Source organism: Castanea sativa, chromosome 1 (genome assembly GCF_040712315.1).
Source record: "Castanea sativa cultivar Marrone di Chiusa Pesio chromosome 1, ASM4071231v1".
Lineage (NCBI taxonomy): Eukaryota > Viridiplantae > Streptophyta > Magnoliopsida > Fagales > Fagaceae > Castanea > Castanea sativa.
The window spans coordinates 51,576,771-51,599,168 of NC_134013.1; the positions used below are offsets into that span (position 1 = coordinate 51,576,771).

Sequence of the window (22,398 nt, forward strand, 5' to 3'; positions counted from 1 at the left end):
CATGTACCCATATTTCCACCCCTAAGGTTCAGAATTGTGAGATTGTTGACTGACCCAGTGGGTTTTTGCTCTCAAGTTTCAGCTCTATGGGGAAAACATGGTTCAACAGGTCTGAAACTTCAACTCGCAATTACCGAGAAGAGGAAATTGAGAGAGGTTGTGAGGAAGAGAGGGAAGGTTCCCCTGTACCCATATTTCCACCCCTAAAATTCAGAATTGTGAGATTGTTGACTGAATGAATGGGCTTTTGCTCTGAAGTTTCAGGTCTCTAGGTGAACGTGGTTGGTTTTTTTATGAGCTGAAGAGAGATTTTTATATAGAGTTTGAGGTGTTGCTCTTGACTAGTTTTTGAGTAGTAGAAGAGGCTTTTATCCCCTATGATACTATTTTGGTGTTTTGGCTTGGGTTGCTTTTGTTTAGGGAAGAGTTTGGTATGCTTTTAGCATGATTTTAGAAATAAAGTGGGTTTTCTCTAATTGGTTGTCTTTGGTTAGAAATTTCAAACCATTGGGAGGCTCACCTAAGTGAGAGCTAGCATATGGAGTTGGCCAATGGAAGCCAACTATTTTTAAAGGAAAAAAAAGGTTTGGGCAGAAACTTTGGGCCACAGTCACCCAGAGCATAAAAGATGTTTTTGGATGGAAATTTTAGATACAATACCTCCTTTATGAGCCTGAGGTGCTACCAATGTCCCTTACCCACTTGATAGCATGCATAGGCTGGACTCATGCAAAAGGTCCGAAAGGAACCGACCTATACCCTCCAAACCACACGTCCCTTATTTCCCCCATAAGTCACATGGGCTTGGGTCATGCTGAAAAGAATAAAATATAATATAATACATGAATTTAGCCAACAAGGAAGTCGAGCTTGGTTGAATCGGACTTGTAGAAAATAGGTATCAACACAAGTACAAAGTAAACATATAAATATCTTTAAAGAAAAACAAAAGAACAAAAACAAAAATAAAAATAAAGCTCCAACCAATTGGCATACTTGAAGGGGGGGGAAAAAAAAAAGTGCACCTCACTAATTGATTAAACCAAAAAAATACTATTCATGGCCCTTTGGCTCTTTTTATATAGTTAATAGATATGCCAACATACATAAATATTAAAAATAAAAATAAAAAAACAAAAAAAAACTACAGTGCCAGTTGAATAAACCAAAGACACTGCACAATAGGTGTTGTAATATTTTCTCAAAATATTTATTTTTAGTTGTGGTTGGTTACAATCTCATATTTTATTATTTTATTTTGACTTGTAAGAAATTAACATGTCAATAATTGTAAAAATATTATGAAATTTTTTGTGTCAGTATAGCAATATATATACTAGCTTACATATATATTTAAAAGGAAAATAAATAAAAACACAAACCGATTATTGAAAAAAAAAACTTTAGGCACTGTAGTTACAGTGCCAGTGAACTAAACCAAAAGCATTGTAGTTACAGTACCATTGAACTAAACCAAAATTGTACTGTGGCAACATTGCCGCTTTTTATGTAGTTAATAGATAATACCATTATTATTATTATTTTTTTTTTGGGTAAAGCCCATTATTTTTAATGTTCAATTATGTTGATTGACTTCTATTAACTATATCAAAAGCGACTATGCCACTACAGTGTTTTGCCACTGTTCATACAACGTTTTGCACTGTGAAGCATTGTAGTTGGAACAGTGTTTTGGTTTAGTGATTCTTCTTTTTTTCTTGTTTATTCAACCCTTTTGTTCATTCAACTGGCACTGTAACTACAGTGCTTAAATTTTTTTATTTTTTTTATACAAGATAGAATTTATACTCTAACCTAATCTAAATTTATATGTGTGTGAAGCTCCCTCCTGGAGACTTGAACTTCGACCCTTAACCCCCACACCCCATAAGTATTTATACTTGTAGAGTAACACAATAAATTTCACAATATTGATGTAAGCTGACATTTATATTGTTATACTGTTACAACAAATTTCAGAATATTTTCACAATTATTGAGGTGTCAATTTCTTACAAGTCGAAATAAAATAATAAAATAAAATATGAGATTGGTTTTTTTTTTTTTTTCAGTAATCAATTTGTGTTTTTTTTTTTCCTTTTAAATATTGATGTAAGCTGACATTTATATTGTTATACTGACATAATAAATTTCACAATATTTTCACAATTATTGACGTGTCAATTCCTTACAAGTCGAAATAAAATAATAAAATATAAGACTGTAACTAACCACAACTGAAAATAAATATATTAAAAAAATGTTATAATACTTATTGTTATCACAATATTTTCACAATTGTTGAGATCTCAGTTTCTTATAAATCAAATAAAAAAAATGCTAAGTCCACAACATTTTAACATTAATTTCTATAGTGCCTAAAGTTTTTTTTTCCCAGTAATCGGTTTGTGTATTTTTTTTCTTTTAAATATTTATATAAACTGGCATATATATTGTTATACTGACACAACAAATTTCACAATATTTTCACAATTATTGAAGTATCAAAATCTTACAAATCGAAATAAAAAAATAAAATATGAGGCTGTGACAAACCACAATTGAAAATAAATGTTTTAAAAAAATGTTACAATACTTATTGTTATCACAATATTTTCACAATTGTTGAGATCTCAATTTCTTATAAATCAAATATAAAAAAATGCTAAGTCCACAACATTTTAACATTAATTTCTACCGTGCCTAAAGTTTTTTTTTCCTCAGTAATTGGTTTGTGTTTTTTTTTTCTTTTAAATATTTATGTAAGCTGGCATAGATATTGTTATACCAATACAACAAATTTCACAATACTTTTACAAATATTGAAGTATCAATTTCTTACAAATCAAAATAAAATAATAAAATATGAGGTTATGACTAACCATAACTGAAAATAAATGTTTTGAGAATAACAATAACAATGTTATTAGTTTAAAACCAATAATAACTTGTTATTTAGAATTTGTTCTAAAAATGTTATGAACGTAGCATTTCTCTCAAATAAATAAATAAATCTATTCGGATCCTAAAAATGAAGATATTGTGAAGATATTGTGATATTTTATTGTATATTTAGACTTCTTTTTTAATATAGTCAAATTGGGTGAGCCAAAATTCACGGTTTCACACACAAAATCTATATTAATTCTCGCTACTATTTATAGGTCTTACTATACTTTTGATATTATTCATGGGTTCTAATATACTATTTTAGCTAAATTTTACTTTTATCTACCGTACTTTCAGCAACAAATTTTAATTTTTGCAAAATAAGCAAACCCCAAGACCTGGATATAAACTTTTCTAAACAATCCACCAATTTTGTAAATAATATACCTTTTTTTTATATATAGATTCTCAAATAATTTAATTTAATTATTTTATTTTTATAAAAATATTAGGAAAAAAAACTTAGACAAATAGACATTAAATTCGATTAAATACCGCTTATTTTACTAAAAACTGAAAATATTCGATTCATGCACAATAATTGCCCGTTTGGATACAGCTTTTATGGCTGCGTTTGCGTTTTGCTTCCTTTTTTTTTTTTTTTTTTTTTTCAAACCCAGCCGCAAGGTTTGACTATTCAGCCATGAACAGTGCACAAATGCACTGTTTATGGGTCCCACAAATTTCACTTTTTAACAACTTTTTCATTAAAAATGGGTCCTACGGTACTATTCACACATTTAAAAATTATTTTGTTACAGTGTTTTCAATTTTCAGTTTTCAGTTTCAGCAAAATAAGTTCTATCCAAACCAACTCTAAGAACAATAAACAGTGGAAGGCGCTCAACTGAAAAAAAACAAAAACACAAAACGTGAACTTATCCAAACACTTATATTCAATACGTCAAATGAGTTGGCACAACGAGTGGATTTCACAATCACATATGATTTTGGAATCTTATCTTCTTCACAAGAAGCAAATTTTTAATCACCAAAAATCCCCACTTTCTAGATTTTAATTTTATCCCTGAAAAAAAATACAGACAAAGAGAGACGGAGACGGAGAGTAATGGAAGAGTTGAGGTCAAGAAAAGCGAACTCATCACCTCTAACCCCACTAGGCTTCCTAGAAAGAGCAGCCACTGTGTACGGTGACTGCACTTCCGTCATCTACAACACCACCACCTACACGTGGTCACAGACCCACCGTCGATGTCTCCAACTAGCCTCATCGATAAGATCGCTCGGCATCAAGAGAGGCCACGTGGTGTCTGTCATAGCCCCCAACATCCCCGCCATGTACGAGCTCCACTTCGCTGTGCCCATGTCCGGTGCTATCCTCCACAGCATCAACACGCGCCTCAACGCTCGTACGATCTCCGTACTCCTCCGCCACAGCGAATCAAAACTCGTCTTCGTTGACCACCTGGCTTCCTCTCTCATCCTCCAAGCTCTCTCTCTCTTCCCTCCCAATACTCAACGCCCTCAACTCGTCCTCATCACCGACGATGACGATGATGATGATGGTGGTGAAGCTCTCTCTTCCTCATCATCATCATCTTCCATCGTTGATTTTAGCTGCGAGTACGAGAGTTTGGTGGAGAAAGGTGACCCTGAATTCAAGTGGGACCAAGACCAATTATCGGAGTGGGACCCGATGATATTGAACTACACTTCGGGTACAACCTCTTCTCCAAAAGGCGTAGTTCACTGTCACAGAGGTATATTCTTCGTCACCGTTACTTCTATTGTGGATTGGGGCGTACCAAAGCAGCCTGTTTATTTGTGGACCCTACCTATGTTCCACGCTAATGGATGGTGCTTTTCGTGGGGAATGGCAGCCATGGGTGCGACTAATATTTGTCTTCGCAAATTCGATGGACCAGTAATCTTTGATCTCATCAAAAAACATGGTGTGACTCACATGTGCGGTGCGCCTGTGGTGCTAAACATGTTAACAAACTCACCCAACAATGAAAAGCTTCAAAACCCAGTTCATATTCTCACAGCTGGAGCTCCACCACCAGCCGCTGTACTGTTTAGGACCGAGTCCTTGGGTTTTGTGGTGAGTCATGGCTACGGGTTGACTGAAACGGCTGGACTCGTTGTTTCGTGCGCGTGGAAACGAAAGTGGAATCGGTTGCCAGCGAGTGAAAGAGCGAGGCTAAAGTCTAGACAAGGAGTGAAGATTGTTGGGATGACTGAAGTGGATGTTGTGGATGCTGAGTCTGGAGTGAGTGTGAAACGAGATGGGTTAACACTCGGTGAAGTTGTACTCAGAGGTGGGGCAGTGATGCTTGGTTATTTCAAAGATCCAGAGGGTACCTCTAAATGTATGAAAGAGAATGGTTGGTTTTACACTGGCGATGTGGGAGTTATGCATCCAGATGGGTATTTGGAGATCAAAGATAGATCCAAGGATGTGATCATAAGCGGTGGAGAGAATTTGAGCAGTGTGGAAGTTGAGTCTGTGCTATATACACATCCAGCGATTAATGAAGCAGCTGTGGTGGCTCGGCCTGATGAGTTTTGGGGTGAGACACCTTGTGCTTTTGTGAGCTTGAAGGAAAGTTTGAAATCGAAGCCCAGTGAGAAGGAGATTATGGAGTTTTGTAGAGCTAAATTGCCGCGCTATATGGTACCTAAGACGATAGTGTTTAAGGATGAGCTACCAAAGACTTCGACTGGGAAGATTCAGAAGTTTGTGCTCAGAGACATTGCCAAGGCCATGGGTTCCTCAAGGGGGAGTCGGATGTAGAGTTGAGTTGACTCGCCAGAGTCTAGTCAACAACTCGTGACGTGAAGTCTTGAACCCTATTGGGACTTTTATTTTTTTAGTAATGCTGGTCAAATAAAAGCAGCACAAATTAATTCGCCCACGTGGCGAAATGGGTAGAAAGGTAACGGTAGTTCCCATTTCCCTGTCATTCACAACTCGCCGTATAGAGGAACTGTAGCACAAATGGTGCCACTTTACGTGACACCAACTTTACTCTTTCTTTTTCTTTTTTCATCTTTTGATTGCAACTTGAACCCTAAAAGTATGCCAATAAGAGCAACTACTGTTTTGTCTTTGTCTTTTGGTTTTTCCGCATAAAGCTAGGTGAAATTATAATAAATTAGTAATTGCTCTAGAAAGCTACCTACTGTTTTGCTTGTCTGGAGATCTTTGCGGATAATTTTTCGTATATTCTAATGTCTGGTTGCATAACATAAAAAATAAAAAATTAATTTTAGTCAATAAAAGTAGTATAATTTATTTTTAAAGATTATTTTTTACTAATTTTTAAAAAAAAATTATTCACAGTATGCTAAAGAAGAAAAGTTTGAAATTTTTTTAAAAACTTATTTAGGGTTATTTTATAGAAAACATTTTTTGTAAAATGACTTATTTTCTAAAAAATATTATCGCTAAAACAAACAGAACATACGTGATAGTTTACTTTGGTAGCCATGTATATTTGTTTGGTAAAGTTGGTTAATTATCATCAATTCATAAACTGTTTCTATTGAATAATGCAATTAATTAGGTGGATTAGTTAATAATCATCTTGAATTATCTTAAAATTATCATAATGATCATTATTGCCTTTAAGTTTGTAAAGTTATGATTTTCAATTATATTGTGTTGACTTTAATTCCGTGCCAAATTTAATTGTAATTTATTCAATTATTTTCTTTGTATGTATGTGGATTTAATTGTAAGGGATGAGTATGAGAGATCAGTGAAGAATCAAGGTTCAAAAGTTGAACAAGTTGATTTTGCGACTAGCTCACGAATGTCTCGTGAGAATCAACCCGCGAAAGAGCTATGTGTGGAGCACATGACTGGAAGATGAAGAGTCGTGCTAGGATGTCATTTTCGCGACTGTCTCGTGGAAAGGGCCAACCCGCGAAGGACTCGCGCAAGTCTCTTTTTGGCAAAAAGTTGTGTTTTGCTTTACCAAGTCTTTTCCTATGCTATATATATCCTCATTACCCATATATTGTAAGCAGAGCTTTTCAGAGAGAAAAGCCTAGAAAATTCACTTGAGAGTTAGAAATTGTTATACCCAGAATCATCTACACATTTCCTTGTGATTTTCCTCAACTCCTACCTCTCAATCTCTAAATCTTTAAGAGATTGCTAGCCCAAACACTTACCACACTCATACTGAGTGTAAAGTGAGATTTTGGTGCTGCTGGGAAGTATTGAAAGGAGCCATTCATTAGCAGATGCAATGAGGCTGAATTACGGGATTCAGAAAGTTAGAGAAGACAAGGCTCTGAGAAGTCAGTTGGTAGCAGCAGCTTGGAGGGCTCAAGTACATGGAGTAGACTAGACTTGAATGGTCTTTTATTATTTGTGTACTCCAACTTTATTCTCTAGTGGATCGATTTCGACTTGGAGGGTCGCGAAGAGGTTTTTCGTCGAGTTCTTCGGTTTCCTCTTCGATAACACGTCTTAATATTATCTTATGTTTGCATCTCTCTTCCTTACTCTTTAAGCTTTCATTTTATTGTTGATAATAAATGAAAATGACTTAGGGTAGTGTTATCAGTTCATTGCGCTTATTTACTCTTGTTCAGCACTTAGTCTAAGTTAGAGTAAAAGAGATCCAGCCGTAATTTTTATTTGAGGGTCTGAACAAGCTCTTGTGTTTTAACACAAATTCGAGCTTTCAAGGTTAATCAAGATCTAACATTTTAGGTGGGTTTTTTTAGGATTGTAGGAACACGCTTTGCACCTACGCCCACAAATGGGAAGGTGATAGGTCCAAAGAGCCCAATACAATTAATTTGTAGAGAGTGGGCTAAAAATCTAGGTTTTAATGAGTTTAGTTAACAATAACCTTGGGCTAAAATCACAATAGGAGGAAGCTGGAATAATTTGTATAGTGAAAACTGTCCTCGGAATTAAGCCGAGGACGTTGGTTTTTATATTTCACTCCTTTAAGGACAAATTACAAATGTTATTCTTGAGACTACAATGTTTTTTTTTTTCTCCCTCCTCCACTTGATCCCCCTTCTTCGAGACCTTCTTCTATCTTATACTTCCTTCTTCCTCTCATTTTCGCTCTCCATGTGTAGTTTTAGACTACTAACGTTGATACTTGTCTTATCTGCACATTCCTAAAGTCTTTAGGTAATAGTTGTAAGGCTGAAAATCACTGTTCAGATATCACTTTCTCATAAATGCAGCCAGAGATTTGGATACAGAGCATTCAATGCGGTTGTAACAACTTTCTCTTAAATATTTCATAACTGTTATTGCGCTCTGTGCCCCCATGAAACATATCTTCATCAACAAGACCTCCTAAAAGATCATTCTGGACAACATGACGTACTATCTGATCCTTACTTTGCTTAGCCGAGGAGACACCCCTCCTCGGATTACCTCCCTTAGTTTCCTCGGTCACAATTTGCTTGTGGATCTCTAGGCCTGACATCTTCATTACTATTAATCTGTGCTTGGACAAGTGAACAACCTCGGACAAAGTCCATGACCCAAAATGCATTTTAGGCCTTTTATCCTTACAATAGCCCCTCAAAACTCCATTTTTCTCTCTTATACGAGGAGAAAATTGGGGTTTTGATCCAGTGCAACAACTTTTACAGACTTCCTTAACCTCCACACATGAGAGTGTTGTTTCGTACGTTCTGGAACTTTTTTTGATGCTTCAAAGCCCGTGATGCCTCATTAAATGTTCCCGGCGGCGCTCTGTCCTCCACATTCTATAGTGGGATGTAGATCCTACGATTATAATTTCTTCTTGAATTTTGAGCGGGATAACTCCCACTCAATCTCGCCTCCTATATAAAATGCCTGGGAGATCACAATTTTCCTTTACTTTACAAATTTGTTATCCCCTAAGAATTTTCGAACTCTCCTGCTTCCAAGAATTCTCCACTTCCCTAACTCTCAAGAAGTTCCTAAAGTGTCACCTGTTCTTTTTGTCGTAAGTTTTCACACTCCTAGGATCTTTTCTCCTCGGCCTCTCGACCTTTATACCTTTTTCAAAATCATTTTCTTTAATTTGTTCAAATGGGTAGATTCAAAGATCTAGTAGACACTCCCGCTGGTATGGAGGGATTTAGAGCCAAATACCACATCCCACAGGGAGTTGCCCTGAGGTATTGTGCCCCAAATTAGATAGTTATTGATAGGAAAGAAGGGGAGGTCGTTATTCCTATGATCGCTTTCATAGAAGGAGGAATGACGCTTCCAATGGGGAGTGTAACTCGAGACTAACTATACAACCATAGGTTGTGCCCTCACCAGTCGCGCCTAATGTATTTAGAATTTTAGGTAACGTTGATGCTCTCAACGAGCAGATAGGTTTGGGACTCACATGGCACGACGTCATCCATATGTACGACTGTCACTCACTCACTGACTTGGGGTATTACCTCAAGTCTAGGCCTAGCATTGTTAGGCTTATATCGTGTCTTCCCAAGTCCAACAAGTGCATGAAAGACGACTACCTAATTGCCTCTAGGGAGTGGCACAAAGGTCTTCACTACCCAATTCGAAAGGGAAAGCCAAGTGGGGTACCCTGGGATTAGGTCCCTTGGCCCGAGATTTAGTTCTCTTAGCTTTGTGTTCTTTTTTTTTTTTTTTACATTCATTTCCTTTTGATGACGGACTTTATTGATTTGATCGTGATTTGATCCTCGGCTATTTTTGCAGACAAAAAACACGTAGCGCCTCGCTTAAGCCTAGTGAACGTCAAAGACCTCAACAGAGTCTTAAGGTCCGAGGTGTGTGTGAGTGAGTGAGGACGGGCAGCTGAGGGCGGTCCGCCTCATCTTGGGCTTCGAACCGATATCGGACGTCTTCCAGGGCGTAGGTCATGTAATTACAGTAGGCGACCCTAAGCGCCAAAGGATAGACATTTCCAAACCTGGATTTCTTGCTCGAGAGGACGTTGTGCCGAGAGGACGTTATGCCCAACGAGTTACTTCCCCCTCTCGTTCGCCCTGAAGTAGCAGCTCTAAGGGAAGAATCCACTTTTTCACGCCTTTCACTCGAGGAGGAAATAGATCAATTCCAACTCAAAAAAGAAGAAAAGGTGCAAGTTGATCCCATCAACCTCTCGGATTCCGAGGGCGAGCTTGATAGATCCTCAACAGCTCGTTTCCCTCAGTTGATAATCGCCGAGGTACACAGTGATTCCAAGGAGGAAGAATCAATGGCTTTGAATCCGAGAAAGGGCTTAAAGGACCCCATGGCTGCGAGGCACAAGGGGTCATCATCCAAAGTGGCCTCTAAACCCTAACTACCACTCACCCTTCCCCCTCACCCTCCTTCTCCTACAACCACAACTGGCCTGCTTCCCATAGCCAATTTGAAGAAGAAAAGGAAGGAACAGGAAATGAAGGAGGGTGAGATGATTCCTCAAAAAGAGGCCAAGCAAAAAAAGATGGCCAAGGCTAAACAAGTCTCTCCTGTGGACAATAGGGAGGACCCATCTGCAGCCGAGGTGCGACAACAAAGCGTTTGGGCTCCTCAACTGGAATTGAAGGGCGCTGCTATCCCATGGAATTCCTCCATTAGAAAATTCCGGAGAGGGCACTCTGCCTACATTGCTGAAGCTTTGGAGCAGCCCATCCTCCTGCCAAAAGACATGAATGCTCTGAAGCACATGAGGTAGCAAGACCTCTTCATGTCGCTGGAGAGGGATCTTATCATGGTAAATTTTACTATCGTAACTGTTAGATAAATGCTAGGGCGTTCTTTTCATTCTTTATTCTCTTACCCGCTCTCTTTTTCTCCTTCATGGGACTCCTCTACCATTTTTATACAGGCTATCCAAGAAGTTTTTATAGCCGAGGAGTGGGTTAAGGACGCTTGGAAGAAGACCCAAGTTGAGGCCCAACTCCACACTCAGACTACCAAAGCCTTGGGAGCTGCGAAGCAGGAGAACCAAGAGTTGGCTAACAAGTTGATCTTTGAGGAAAGGGTGCGGAAGAGCTCAAAATCTAGCTTAAAAGGTGCTCGGGACCAAGCTAAAGATCAGCACAAACAGCTTCATCTTAGAGAAATAGATCTAACCACACAAAAGCAGCTGGTTATGGACCTTAAAGCTGATTTGGAGAAGGCCAAAGCCGTCGCTCAGGTGGCCAAGAAAGCTGCGAAATTCGCAAGGCAAGCATTTTACAACCTCGGGGTGGAAGAAACCAAGATTCGGTTGGCTGAGGAGCTGGTCGAGGTGTGCAGGGATTATTGCAAGGAGACGTGAGAAAAGACCTTTGACCTTGCAGGGGTCCCTGCTTCCTCAGAGTGGAGGTAGACTGGGAGTGTTTACTACCTTCCTGACATCTGAGAAGTCTTAACTGCCCCTACTCCCTCTCCTACCATTGCCCCCGAATCCTCTGAGTAGCTCCTGACTGCGCAAGCCATTCCTCCCCTCACTAAGGCTTCCAAAGGATCTAGTCAAGCTAGTGATCAAATCCAAGGGGCTGATGTGAACAAGGATAAAGGCAAGGGCAAGGAGGTCAAACCTCCCTTAGAGGCTAAGGACGCAGCCGAGGCTAAGGACGCAGCCGAGGCTAAGGACGCTACCAAGGCCAAAGATGCTGCTAAGGTCCTTGATGCTGCAGCTAAAGTGAAGGAGGCAGAGGCCAAATCCAAATAGGCTGACCCCAAGTTCAAAGATGATCCTGCCCCTCAAACGCGCAAGAAAGAAGACCCTCCTCCTCCAACCAAAACTAGCTCTTAGGGTTTTATTTACTACATTTTTCTATTTTTTGTTTTGTTTTTTAGTTGTACAAGTAGACATTTGTAAGTAAACTGCCTTTTCCCAAGGCTTAGATTAATGAAGATGACAAGTTTTTCTTTCATGTTTATGATGTTTATATTTTTTCCTTATACAGTTTCTATTTTACTTAGTACTTACTTAACAAGACAATGAGATATGCCCCCCTTTGATATTTACATAAGTGGTAATACTAAGTCAACAATTACCAAGTCAATAACATTAGTAAAACACACTTTTAACTTTGTAATTCATACATCACAACAGAGCAACCATCCACATCATTCCTCATAAGCCTAAAGATCTTGAGGAAGTAATCAAATATTGACCAGGCAACAGATATATTTGATATACTTACAAATGCTTTAAGTGATGCTTATGAACTTCCATTTGTCCAGATCACTGTTGTAGGAATATCCAAGGTATGTGATCCGAGGAGCCAAATGTAACCAAGATTAATTTCAACACATAGAAATATGTTGAAAAATATCAATTTATCCAAGGTATGTAGTCCGAGGAGCTAGACATAGCCAAGATTTTGTTTGATATTTAGAAAAGTTAACCTGAAGTAATAATTTACCCGAAGTTGGTGGTCTAGGGAACCAGACATAACTAAAGTTCTATTTAACACTTAGAGAAATGATGGAAGATATCAATTTTTCCAAGGTATGTGGTCCAAAGGACCAGGCATAACCAAGGTTTTATTTGATACTTAGAAAGGTTAACCTGAAGTATTAATTTACCCAAAGTAGGTGGTCCAGGGAACTAGACATAACTAAGGTTCTGTTTAACATTTAGAAAAATAATGGAAGATATCAATTTTTCCAAGGTATGTGGTCTGAGGAGCCAGGCATAGCCAATGTTCTGTTTTATACTTAGAGGAGTAATGAATGTAACGCGTGAAGTAATAGGTGATATATAAAAGAAAAGACTTTCGTTAATAATAATACATTCGCAAGTTATTTACATTCTAGAGACGTGGTACAACATTTTCATCTACGTCTTTAAGATAATAAACCCCTATTCTAGCTACTAAAGTGATGCGGTATGGCCCTTCGCAGTTTGGCCCTAATTTTCCCCAAATTGAATTTTTTGCAATACCCAAAATCTTCCTTAATACCAAATCCCCTAGCGCTAGTGCTCTTAACTTCACGTTTGAGTGATAACTCTGTTTGAGCTTGTGTTGATAATATGCTAATTGAACCATGGCACTTTCCCTTCGTTCTTCAACCAAATCCAAGATCCTTTCCAACAACCCATCATTGTTGCTCGAAATAAAAGAGCTCGCCCTCAGCGTTGGGAAATCGGATTCGAGAGGAATTACAGCCTCGGCCCAATAAGTCATTGAAAAGGAAGTCTCCCCCGTGGACCTACGAGGTGTAGTCATATATGTTCAAAGGATGTGTGGCAGTTCTTCCATCCATATTGCCTTAACATCATCTAATCTCTTCTTGAGCCCATTTACTATTACCTTATTAACAACCTCAGCCTGTCCATTTCCTTGTGAATAAGTCGGGGTGGAATATCTGTTCGTAATGCCCAAATCGCAGCAATATCTTCTGAAGGCCTTACTATCAAACTGAAGGCCATTATCTGAGATAAAGGTATGAGGAATTCCAAACCGGGTGACAATGTTTTTCCAAACAAATCTTTTTGCATCCAGGTCTTTGATATTTGGCAGTGGCTCGGTTTCAACCCATTTAGTGAAATAATTTGTGTCGACCAGTAGCCATCTCCTATTCCCTGTTGCCTTGGGGAAGGGTCCTACAATATCTAGACCCAATTGAGTAAAAGGCTAAAGGCTGGATAGAGGATTGAGGACGCCCCCTGGTTGATGAATGTTGGGAGCAAATCTCTAACAATGGTCATACTTCTTCATATACTCTAGTGTTTCCCTCTGTATATTGGGCCACCAGTATCCTTGGGTATGGGCCCTATGAGATAAGGATCTACCTCCTATGTGACTTCCATAAATCCTTTTATGTAATTCTTCTACAAGTAGCTCTGTTGCTTCAGGGTGTATACACAGCAGGTACAGTCTAGAAAAAGAGCGCTTATATAACTTTCGATCTTCAGATAGCCAAAATTGAGGAGCTTTTCTACGTACTTTGTCAGCCTTAAACTTTTCCTTAGGTAAGATGTTCTCTTTAAGGTATAGCACAATGGGGTCCATCCAACTAGGACCCACCCTAATATGATGAACACGAACTATATCCACATTCATCTTAGTAGGCTTAAACAAATCTTCCATCAAGATAACCCGAGGTAAGCTCTGTGCTGAGGACGTTGCCAAGGTGGCTAGAGAATCAGCATGGGTATTTTTGCTTCTAGGAATTTGCACTAAGGTGAATGACTCAAACTTTGATTGCAAACGTCTAACCTGACTTAAATACTCCTTCATCCTCGCATCTCTGGCTTCCAGCTCCCCTTTCACTTAGCCTACAACCAATCCTGAATCCGAGAACATCTCTATAGCCTTCCCTCCCATCTTCTGAATCATGGTCATTGCTACTAGTAGAGCTTCATACTTGGCTTCATTATTCATGGCCGAGAAATCCATCCTCAAAGATTTCTCAATAACGATCTTATCCGGAGATATTACAACTAGCCCCACTCCTGATCCTCTTTAATTTTCCGCGCCATCCACGTACACCTTCCATGACAGAGATTCCTTTAGGGAGATCATGCCAACTGATTTTTCATCTATGTCCGACTTCTTAGTATTTTCTTCTAATGAGGGCTTAGTGAACTCGGCCACCAAGTCGGCGAGGACCAGGCTTTTTACAGAGATGCGTGGCATATACTTGATAATCCTTCCCAGAATTGTACCCCACTTGGCAATCCTTCCCATATAATCAGCACTTCGAAGTAGAGACCTAAGCGGGAGTTAGGTTAAGACCACAACTATGTGGGACTGGAAGTAGTGGGGAAGCTTACGCGTAGCATACACCACTGCCAAAATAGCCTTATCAGCACCAAAATAGCCCTTTCCAGTGGTAAGTAACGAATCTCAACTTCATGCAATGATTTACTTACATAATAAACTGGCCTCTGTACACCATTGTCAACCCTTATCAGCACCAAACTAGTGACATGGGAAGCCACAACAATGTAAGCAAACAATACCTCATCCTCCACGGGCCTAGACATAATAGGTGGCTGAGAAAGATATTCCTTTAGTTGTTGAAAATCGAAAGCACACTCCTTAGTCTATTTGAATCCCTTCCATTTATTCAGCAACTAGAAGAAATGCCTACATCTGTCCACGGATCGAAAGATTAATCGGTTCAAGGCAGCAATCATTCTCGTCAATTTTTGAACTTCTTTAGGATTATAAGGTGGCTGCAAGCTGTTAATCGTCTTAACTTGATCAGGATTGACTTCGATTCCATAATGTGTGACCATAAAACCCAAAAATTTACCGGACCCCACACCAAAAGAGCATTTGGAAGCATATAGGCATAATTTATGTTTCCTTAGTATCTCGAAAATGTTCCTAAGGTTCCCCACGCGCTCAGACACCACCTTACTCTTCACCACCATGTCATCTACATAAACCTCAATGCTTTTCCCTAGTTGCGATTCTAACATCCTGGTCATCATCTTTTGGTAGGTAGCCCCCACATTCTTTAAACCAAAAGGCATTACTTTGTAGTAATAGTTTCCTGTAGGAGTGACGAAGGTTGTTTTCTCTTGATCATCCAAAGCCAAAGGTATTTGGTGATAACCTTGAAAAGCATCTAGAAAATTCATCCGAGGATGCCCAACAGTGGCATCCACCAACTAATCAATACGGGGCATGGGAAAAGGATCTTTGGGGTACACTTTGTTCAAATCCGTAAAGTCTACGCATACCCGCCATTTTCCATTCTTCTTTTTCACCACCACTATATTAGCCAACCATTCAGGATAAAATACTTTTATGATAGCCCCTGCTTGCTTGAGCTTGATTACCTCTTCCTTGACAGCCTCAGAATATTTTTTAGATGATCGCCGAGGTGGTTGCTTCCTTGGTATGGCGGATGGATTGACATTCAAATGATGACAAATGAAGCTCAGATCTTCCCTAGGGGCCTTGTAAGCATTCCAAGTAAAGACATCAATGTTCTCCCTAAGGAACTTCATCAACTCTTCCTTCTCCTGAGGAGGCAGTTGAGCCCCCTACCTGAAAATACTTCTCTTTATCATTACTTCTAAAAACTCTTTCCAAACCTTCACATTCTACTTCCTCCACTAGACTCTCAGATAACATCGGCTCCTTTGATTGCTACAAACCTTGCTCATTTGATGCCAAGGACTCTCCCTCAGCTTGATGTCTAATTGCGACCACCAAGCACTGCCTAGCCGTAGATTGGCTCTAAATTAGCTCCTCAACCTGGTCGCTAGATGGATACTTCACCTTCAAATGCAAAGCGGAAGGGACAACCCCTATGGCATGAAGCTTGGCCTTGCCACTATGGCTTTGCCACTATGGCTGTGTAAGGAAAATATGCATCCACCACTATGAAGTTAACCTCTACCACTTTTGACCCCGTTTACGCTGGTAACTTGACTTTCCCCATTGGTATATCCATATTTCCATCAAAACCTACTAGAGGTGAATCATAGCTAGTCAAATCCCGTAGTTTCAACCCCAACCCCTTATACAAGTTGGGGTACATAATCTCCACCCCACTACCTTGATCAACCAGTACATGCCTCACATCGTACCCCCCTATCTTGAGCGTGACCACTAAAGTATCATTGTGTAGCTGTATAGTTCCAAACTTATCATTCTCTGAGAAACTCAATGCCAGTTGGATTGCAACTTTAGCCTTCTTTGGCTCATGATTAGAGTCCTCAAATGGCAGTTGAGCGACAATCATTACTTTGGAGGGACACAAACCTGTCCTCCCGGGAGCAGTAAAAATGACATTAATTATACCCAATGGATGCCTTGAAGAAGTGTTCCCTTGAGTCCCTAAGCCTGCGTGGTCTGCTTGCCCATTGGGCCGTTATAAAAAGTGTTTTAACCTTCCATCTCTGACCAATTGCTTCAAATGATTCCACAAAGTCTTGCAATCCTCGATGGTGTGGCCTTGTTCCTGGTGATATTGACAATGAAGATTCTAATTGCGTCTCATGGGGTCTCCCCCCATCTTATTAGGCCATTTGAAGTATGGTTCATTCTTGATCTTCTCTAGAATCTGATGTACTGGCTCTCGAAACACCGTGTTGACTGCTTGTGGCATAGCAACAGCTCTAGTCTGCCTAGCAAAATCTTACCAAGGACGATTATCGTTGTACTTTTCTGATTTGAAGTCCCTCCTATCCTGAGAGACCACATTTTCCTTTCCTTTACCTAACTGATGGTCCTCCTCGACCCATTTATACTTATTGATGCGGTCCTTGAGTTGGCGTACATTATTAACTGGTTTCCCCGTTAACGATTTCCTCAGACCATGCTTGGCAGGTAAGCCGACCTTGAAAGTTCTTATGGCCACATTATCAAAGTCCCCATCAATCTCAGTGAACATTTCCTATAACCTATTTGAGTATGTTTTTAAGGTTTCACCCTCTCGTATAGTCATAGACAACAGAGAATCCAAGGGTCGAGGGACTCTATTGCATGTAATAAAGTGAGATCTAAACGCCCGGGTGAGTTCCTTAAAGGAATCAATAGAACTTGATCCCAAGCTGTCAAACCACCTCATCGAGACAGGCCCTAAACTGGATGGGAACACCTTGCACATCAAAGCCTCATTCATGGAGTGTACAGCCATCCTCTGGTTGAAATGGCTTACATGCTCCACAGGGTCAGTTCGGCCATTGTAGATGGTGAATGTTGGCTGAGTGAAACGCCAAGAAACTTTTCCTCTTTCAATTCTACGCGTGAAGGGTGATTTAGAAATTTGATTCAATGCTCTGCTCATAGCATCATTTCCTAGGCCTTTGCAGGACGAATTCCTATTCCTTCGATTATAAGGGTTGCCCTCTTCATACGGGAAAGACTCACTAGGGAGAGTTCTGGACCTAGGCCTGTAACTGCCATCCCCTCCTTTATCAGAAGAAGAGTCAGAAATGGATGGAGTTCGCTTCCATTGTTTGTGACGAAACTTTCTCCTCAAATGATCAATCTCCAATTGCATGGCTCTGACATTCTCCTCATAGGAGACTCTGCTCCCATTTCGTGACTAACTCCTGCTAGTATGGGTGGTATGTACACTTCCCTCTCGGTCTTTACCTCGTTCAAGATTGAGAAAGTGATCTTGACGCTGGGACCTCATGGACTCTGTCTGGTATGGACTTGAATTTACCATAACTAGATGTTAAACTCACTGAAACATAAAATTCCCACAGACGACGCCAATTGTAGGGATACGCTTTGCACCTAAGCCCGCAAATGAGAAGGAGATAGACCCAAAGAGCCCAATACAATTAATTTGTAAAGAGTGGGCTAGAAATCTAGGTTTTAATGAGTTTAGTTAACAATAACGTTAGGCTAAAATCACAATAGGAGGAAGCTGGAATAATTTGTGTAGTGAAAACTATCCTCGGACTTAAGCTGAGGAGGTTGGTTTTTATATTTTACTCTCTTAAGGACAAATTACAGATGTTGTTCTTGAGTCTACAGTGTTTTCTTTTTCTCCCTCCTCCACTTAATCCCCCTTCTCCGGGACCTTCTTCTATCTTATACTTCCTTCTTCCTCTCATTTCCGCTCTCCACGTGTAGGTCTAGACTGCTAACGTTGATACTTGCCCCATCAGTACCTTCCTGAAGTCTTTAGGCAATAGCTGTAAGGCTGAAAATCACTATTCAAATATGACTTTCTCATTAATGCAGCCAAAGATTTGGATACAGAGCATTCAATGCGGTGGTAGCAGCTTTCTCTTAGATATTTCATAACTGTTCATGCGCTCTATGCCCCTATGAAACATATCTTCATCAACAAGACCTCCTAGAAGATCATTTTGGATAACATGACGTACCATCTGATTCTTACTTCGCTTAGCCAAGGAGACACCCCACCTCGGATTACCTCCCTTAGTTTCCTCGGTCACAATTTGCTTGTGGATCTCTAAGTCTGACATCTTCATTATATTAATCTGTCCTCGAACAAGTGAACAACCTCAGACAAAGCCCATGGCCCAAAATGCATTTGGGGCCTTTTATCCCTACAAGGATCATCAAGATATTATTTCTTAAATTTTATAATTTTTTTTTTCTGATTTTAGATAATGCAATTGGTCTTGAATGATTGATAGGATGCTTTTAAACCCATATTTAACACCTGCGTTACAATTATTTTTAGTTATTTGAGTTATGAAATTGTCTTTCATAGCAAACTTCTTCTTGTGTGTGTATAGCAATAAGTTCAAATAGTTACTTCTACAAGTTAATTTACAATTAAGTTATCGACATGTTTAATGTTGATGATGCTCTTTTATATGTTAGAAAGGAATTGATATTACTTTTTGATATAATACAACAGAACTGCTGGACCAACCTACTATGCAATCACTTGAAAAAAATTAATAATTCAAGGCTTCATTAAATTCATTGACATTGTGCTTGGGTATCGTTAAAACGACTTAATGGCGAATTCAAGTGCACTTCTTGGTTCTTAGGAGATATAAGAGGGGAGGGTGGGTTCTGGCTTTTTGGTTCTTTGGATCTAAAGGGAAAAGGAAACATTTTGGTCAAGAGCAAGCACCACAAATGATTTTAAAGACTTTTAGTGCATGTTGACAAGTTTGGGATTTGATGGTGCCACAGAAGTTTCAAAGAAAGTTTTCTCTTAGTTACTAAGCTGTCATGTTTGTAAATTAGGCTACTTATTTTTGGGGGGGGGGGGGGGGAACAAAGTTTAAATTAGACTGGATATTGAAGGTTCTTGTTGAATATTGAGAGTTACAAAAAGCTATGTTCAGCTACTAAATTACTTGAGTGTTCCTTAAAACTTTGGTATACAATTTATATAATAGGCCTCAATAAATAAGTCAATCATCAAATATTTTGAACCAAATTATAAGTTGCTTGTAACTTTGCAATGTGAACTAAATATTTCACTCATATCTCTTTTCCAACCACAAAATGTACCAATAATGAGAAGCACTATTTTGAAAGATTGCTTAATTGGGAAATAAATGTGCTCGTTAGAGGAGGGGCAAGGATTTATAAATTTTTTGCTTTTGCAAGTCCAGAATGGAGCATATGGCTATTAGGAATTAATCTTATAGCTTTCATCAATCTAAATGAAGATGTAATAAAAAGAAAATAAATAAATAAATAAGTTCTAGAACATTTTTTTGAATTTTTTCATGTGTTGCATGGGTTAGTGACTAATTAGACTTATTATCAGTTCATTATTACTTTTTTATTAAAATAAATTACTTTTTTTTATAGAGAATTTCAACCTATAGCGTCCGCTCTTGATGATAGCTCTTTACTATCTGACCAAGACACTAATCGGTTTTTGGTGTAGGTGGAGATTGAACCCTAAATCTCTTATTCAACCATCAAAAATTTTACCAGTTGAGCTAACTGGGTCTAGAACCCACAAATTACTTATTTTAGGTTATCGATAAATTCACATTTACTAACTTAGCAAGCTAACGAGTATGTAAAAAAAAAAAAGATTTGGACAATAATTTTTTCCATGATTAACATTTCCTACAAAGGATGGGATCCACACTTTTACAATTATAAGAGCATCAGTGCCCAGTGTAGTATATGGTATGTGTTGCTATATATTAGCATCAAAGCACAAAAAGAGACCATTACCCCGGTCTTGTATTTCTAAAAAATTTAAAATTTTGCTATAGTACCATTATAAATTTATGATGGTAGTGTAGCAACGTTTTAAACATAAATACTATTTTTTTATTCTCTCTCTCTCTCTCTCTTCCTATTTCTGATTTTTTTTTCTCTCTCTCTCTCTCTCTCTTTTTATTTCTCTCAACAACCAAGCCAAAGATCTCTTCTCTCTCTTCGTCACTCTCTCTCTCTCTCTCTCTCTCTAGTAGCCAATGGCAGGTTTGAGGAGGAAGGTGATAGCTTGGTGTCAGCGATCAGAATTGCCTCTTTCTCTCCTCTATCACTCAGATGCTCACCTCTCTATCTGATATTTTGGGTATTTGCTATATTTTTGGGTGTTTGTTGGTCGGTATTTAGTGGTGGGTGTTTTGTTTATGGGTATTGGTGGTGGTGGGTGTTTGATGGTGGTGGGTCTTGTGGTGGTGGTTGTGTAATGGTGGCAGGTATTTGCAATTTGGTGGTGGTGGTAGTGGATTGATGGGTTCATGCAAAATATTTTTTTTGGTTCCTTGAGTTTTTTTTTTTTTCTTCAGATTTTGGTTCTTTTTGGTTTGGGTATGTGGCTATGTTTGTGCTATGTGTTTGTAGTTGTGATGTTCTGTGTTGTTAGATTTCATGAAGAGAATAGAGAGTGAGCGAGATGGAGAGGAAGAGAGAAAAATGTCAAAAAGGAAGAGAGAGAGAAAAGAATAAATAAATAGTGTTTTTTTAGAAGCAATAAATAAATAATGTTAGTTTTGATATGAAATAAAAAAGATGAGATGTTGGGTGTACTGTAAAATAGTATAGTATAATAGATTAAGTAACTTTTGAGATGGTAAAATAGAATATTTGTAAAAAAATTGGATGCTACGAGGTTGTTTGGATTTTGGAGTTTTCATCACTCATAACTCTATTTCCCTCACTCATCACTCAAAAATGGTGGGTCCCATGGAGGCAAGGTTTGTTTGGATGGGTTTTCTGAATTTGTTTCCATCACTCAATTCTCACCAAAGTGAGTAATGAGTCACAAAAAACTAGAAACAAGTTTTAGGTGTTTTTGAGTAATGTAAACTGAGTAACGGTGGCATTTTTGTAAATATACTCACAAGTCAGGGGCCCACGGTCAAAGCATTGTCAAATCCGACTCTCCTTTTCACTCACACCCCACCAATGGCTCTAATGAGCTCTATTCCCTTCACACCAAAAAGCAACACACATCACTTTTCTCCATTCCTAGAGCAGCACATAGAGGACCTCTTCGTTCTTCATCCCTTCAGCCTAGCCACATCTACTGAGCTGAGGACGTCATCCAACCCACAACCATCACAGCTTAGACCGGTAACGATGACAGCAAGATTTTGGTCATACCCCTCGAGCATTTGATTCGTCATTTCTTAGAAACCCCATGGTAGATCCACCACTCTCTCTTCCTTGAACAAACATGAATGTCCCTTGGAAAAACATGTTTAGATTTTATTTAGAATTTTTTCTTGTATTTTTCCTCCTTGATGATTTCTACCAAACAGTGGTGTTTGTGTGTTAGGTGTTCTTTTTTCTTTTTCCTTGTTTGGGATTTGTTTTCTTTGGTGGGAGGGTTTGGAAAGTTTGTGAATCTAAAAGGATCTATAACTGATCCCATAGTTTTGGATGAAGGCTTTGTTGTTGTTTTTTGTCAAGGGAATGGTGGTTGTGGTATTTCGTGGAATTAGAGATGGTGGTTGTGGTATTCAGAGAACGTGAGAAACACTTCAAGCGTTTTGGGGTCCTTTAAAGGTTCTGATTCCCCACGAATAACACCAAAACCAAGCCTCAATTTTAATAACTTTTTGGATTTGAAAGTTGGTTGTTGTTGTTGATAATCTTTTTAGATTTCCCAACACTAGAACAAGGTTCTTTTTAAAAACAAAGTTATAGGTGCAAATTCTATGATAC

General features: G+C 38.8%; 2 protein-coding genes across 2 annotated transcripts; one reads left to right on the forward strand and one right to left on the reverse strand.

The window, feature by feature from the left end:
• Positions 1 to 3,882: 3,882 nt before the first annotated feature.
• On the forward strand, positions 3,883 to 6,023 carry LOC142615811 (2-methylpropanoate--CoA ligase CCL4-like). The gene has a single exon (XM_075788659.1). The coding sequence runs from the start codon at positions 4,019 to 4,021 to the stop codon at positions 5,705 to 5,707; it is 1,689 nt and encodes a 562-aa protein (XP_075644774.1). The 5' UTR covers positions 3,883 to 4,018; the 3' UTR covers positions 5,708 to 6,023.
• Positions 6,024 to 16,222: 10,199 nt separating this feature from the next.
• On the reverse strand, positions 16,223 to 17,203 carry LOC142629328 (uncharacterized). Its single transcript, XM_075803294.1, has 2 exons — positions 16,953 to 17,203; positions 16,223 to 16,577 (listed from the first exon to the last, which is right to left on the reverse strand). The coding sequence occupies exons 1-2, from the start codon at positions 17,201 to 17,203 to the stop codon at positions 16,223 to 16,225; spliced, it is 606 nt and encodes a 201-aa protein (XP_075659409.1).
• Positions 17,204 to 22,398: the final 5,195 nt, after the last annotated feature.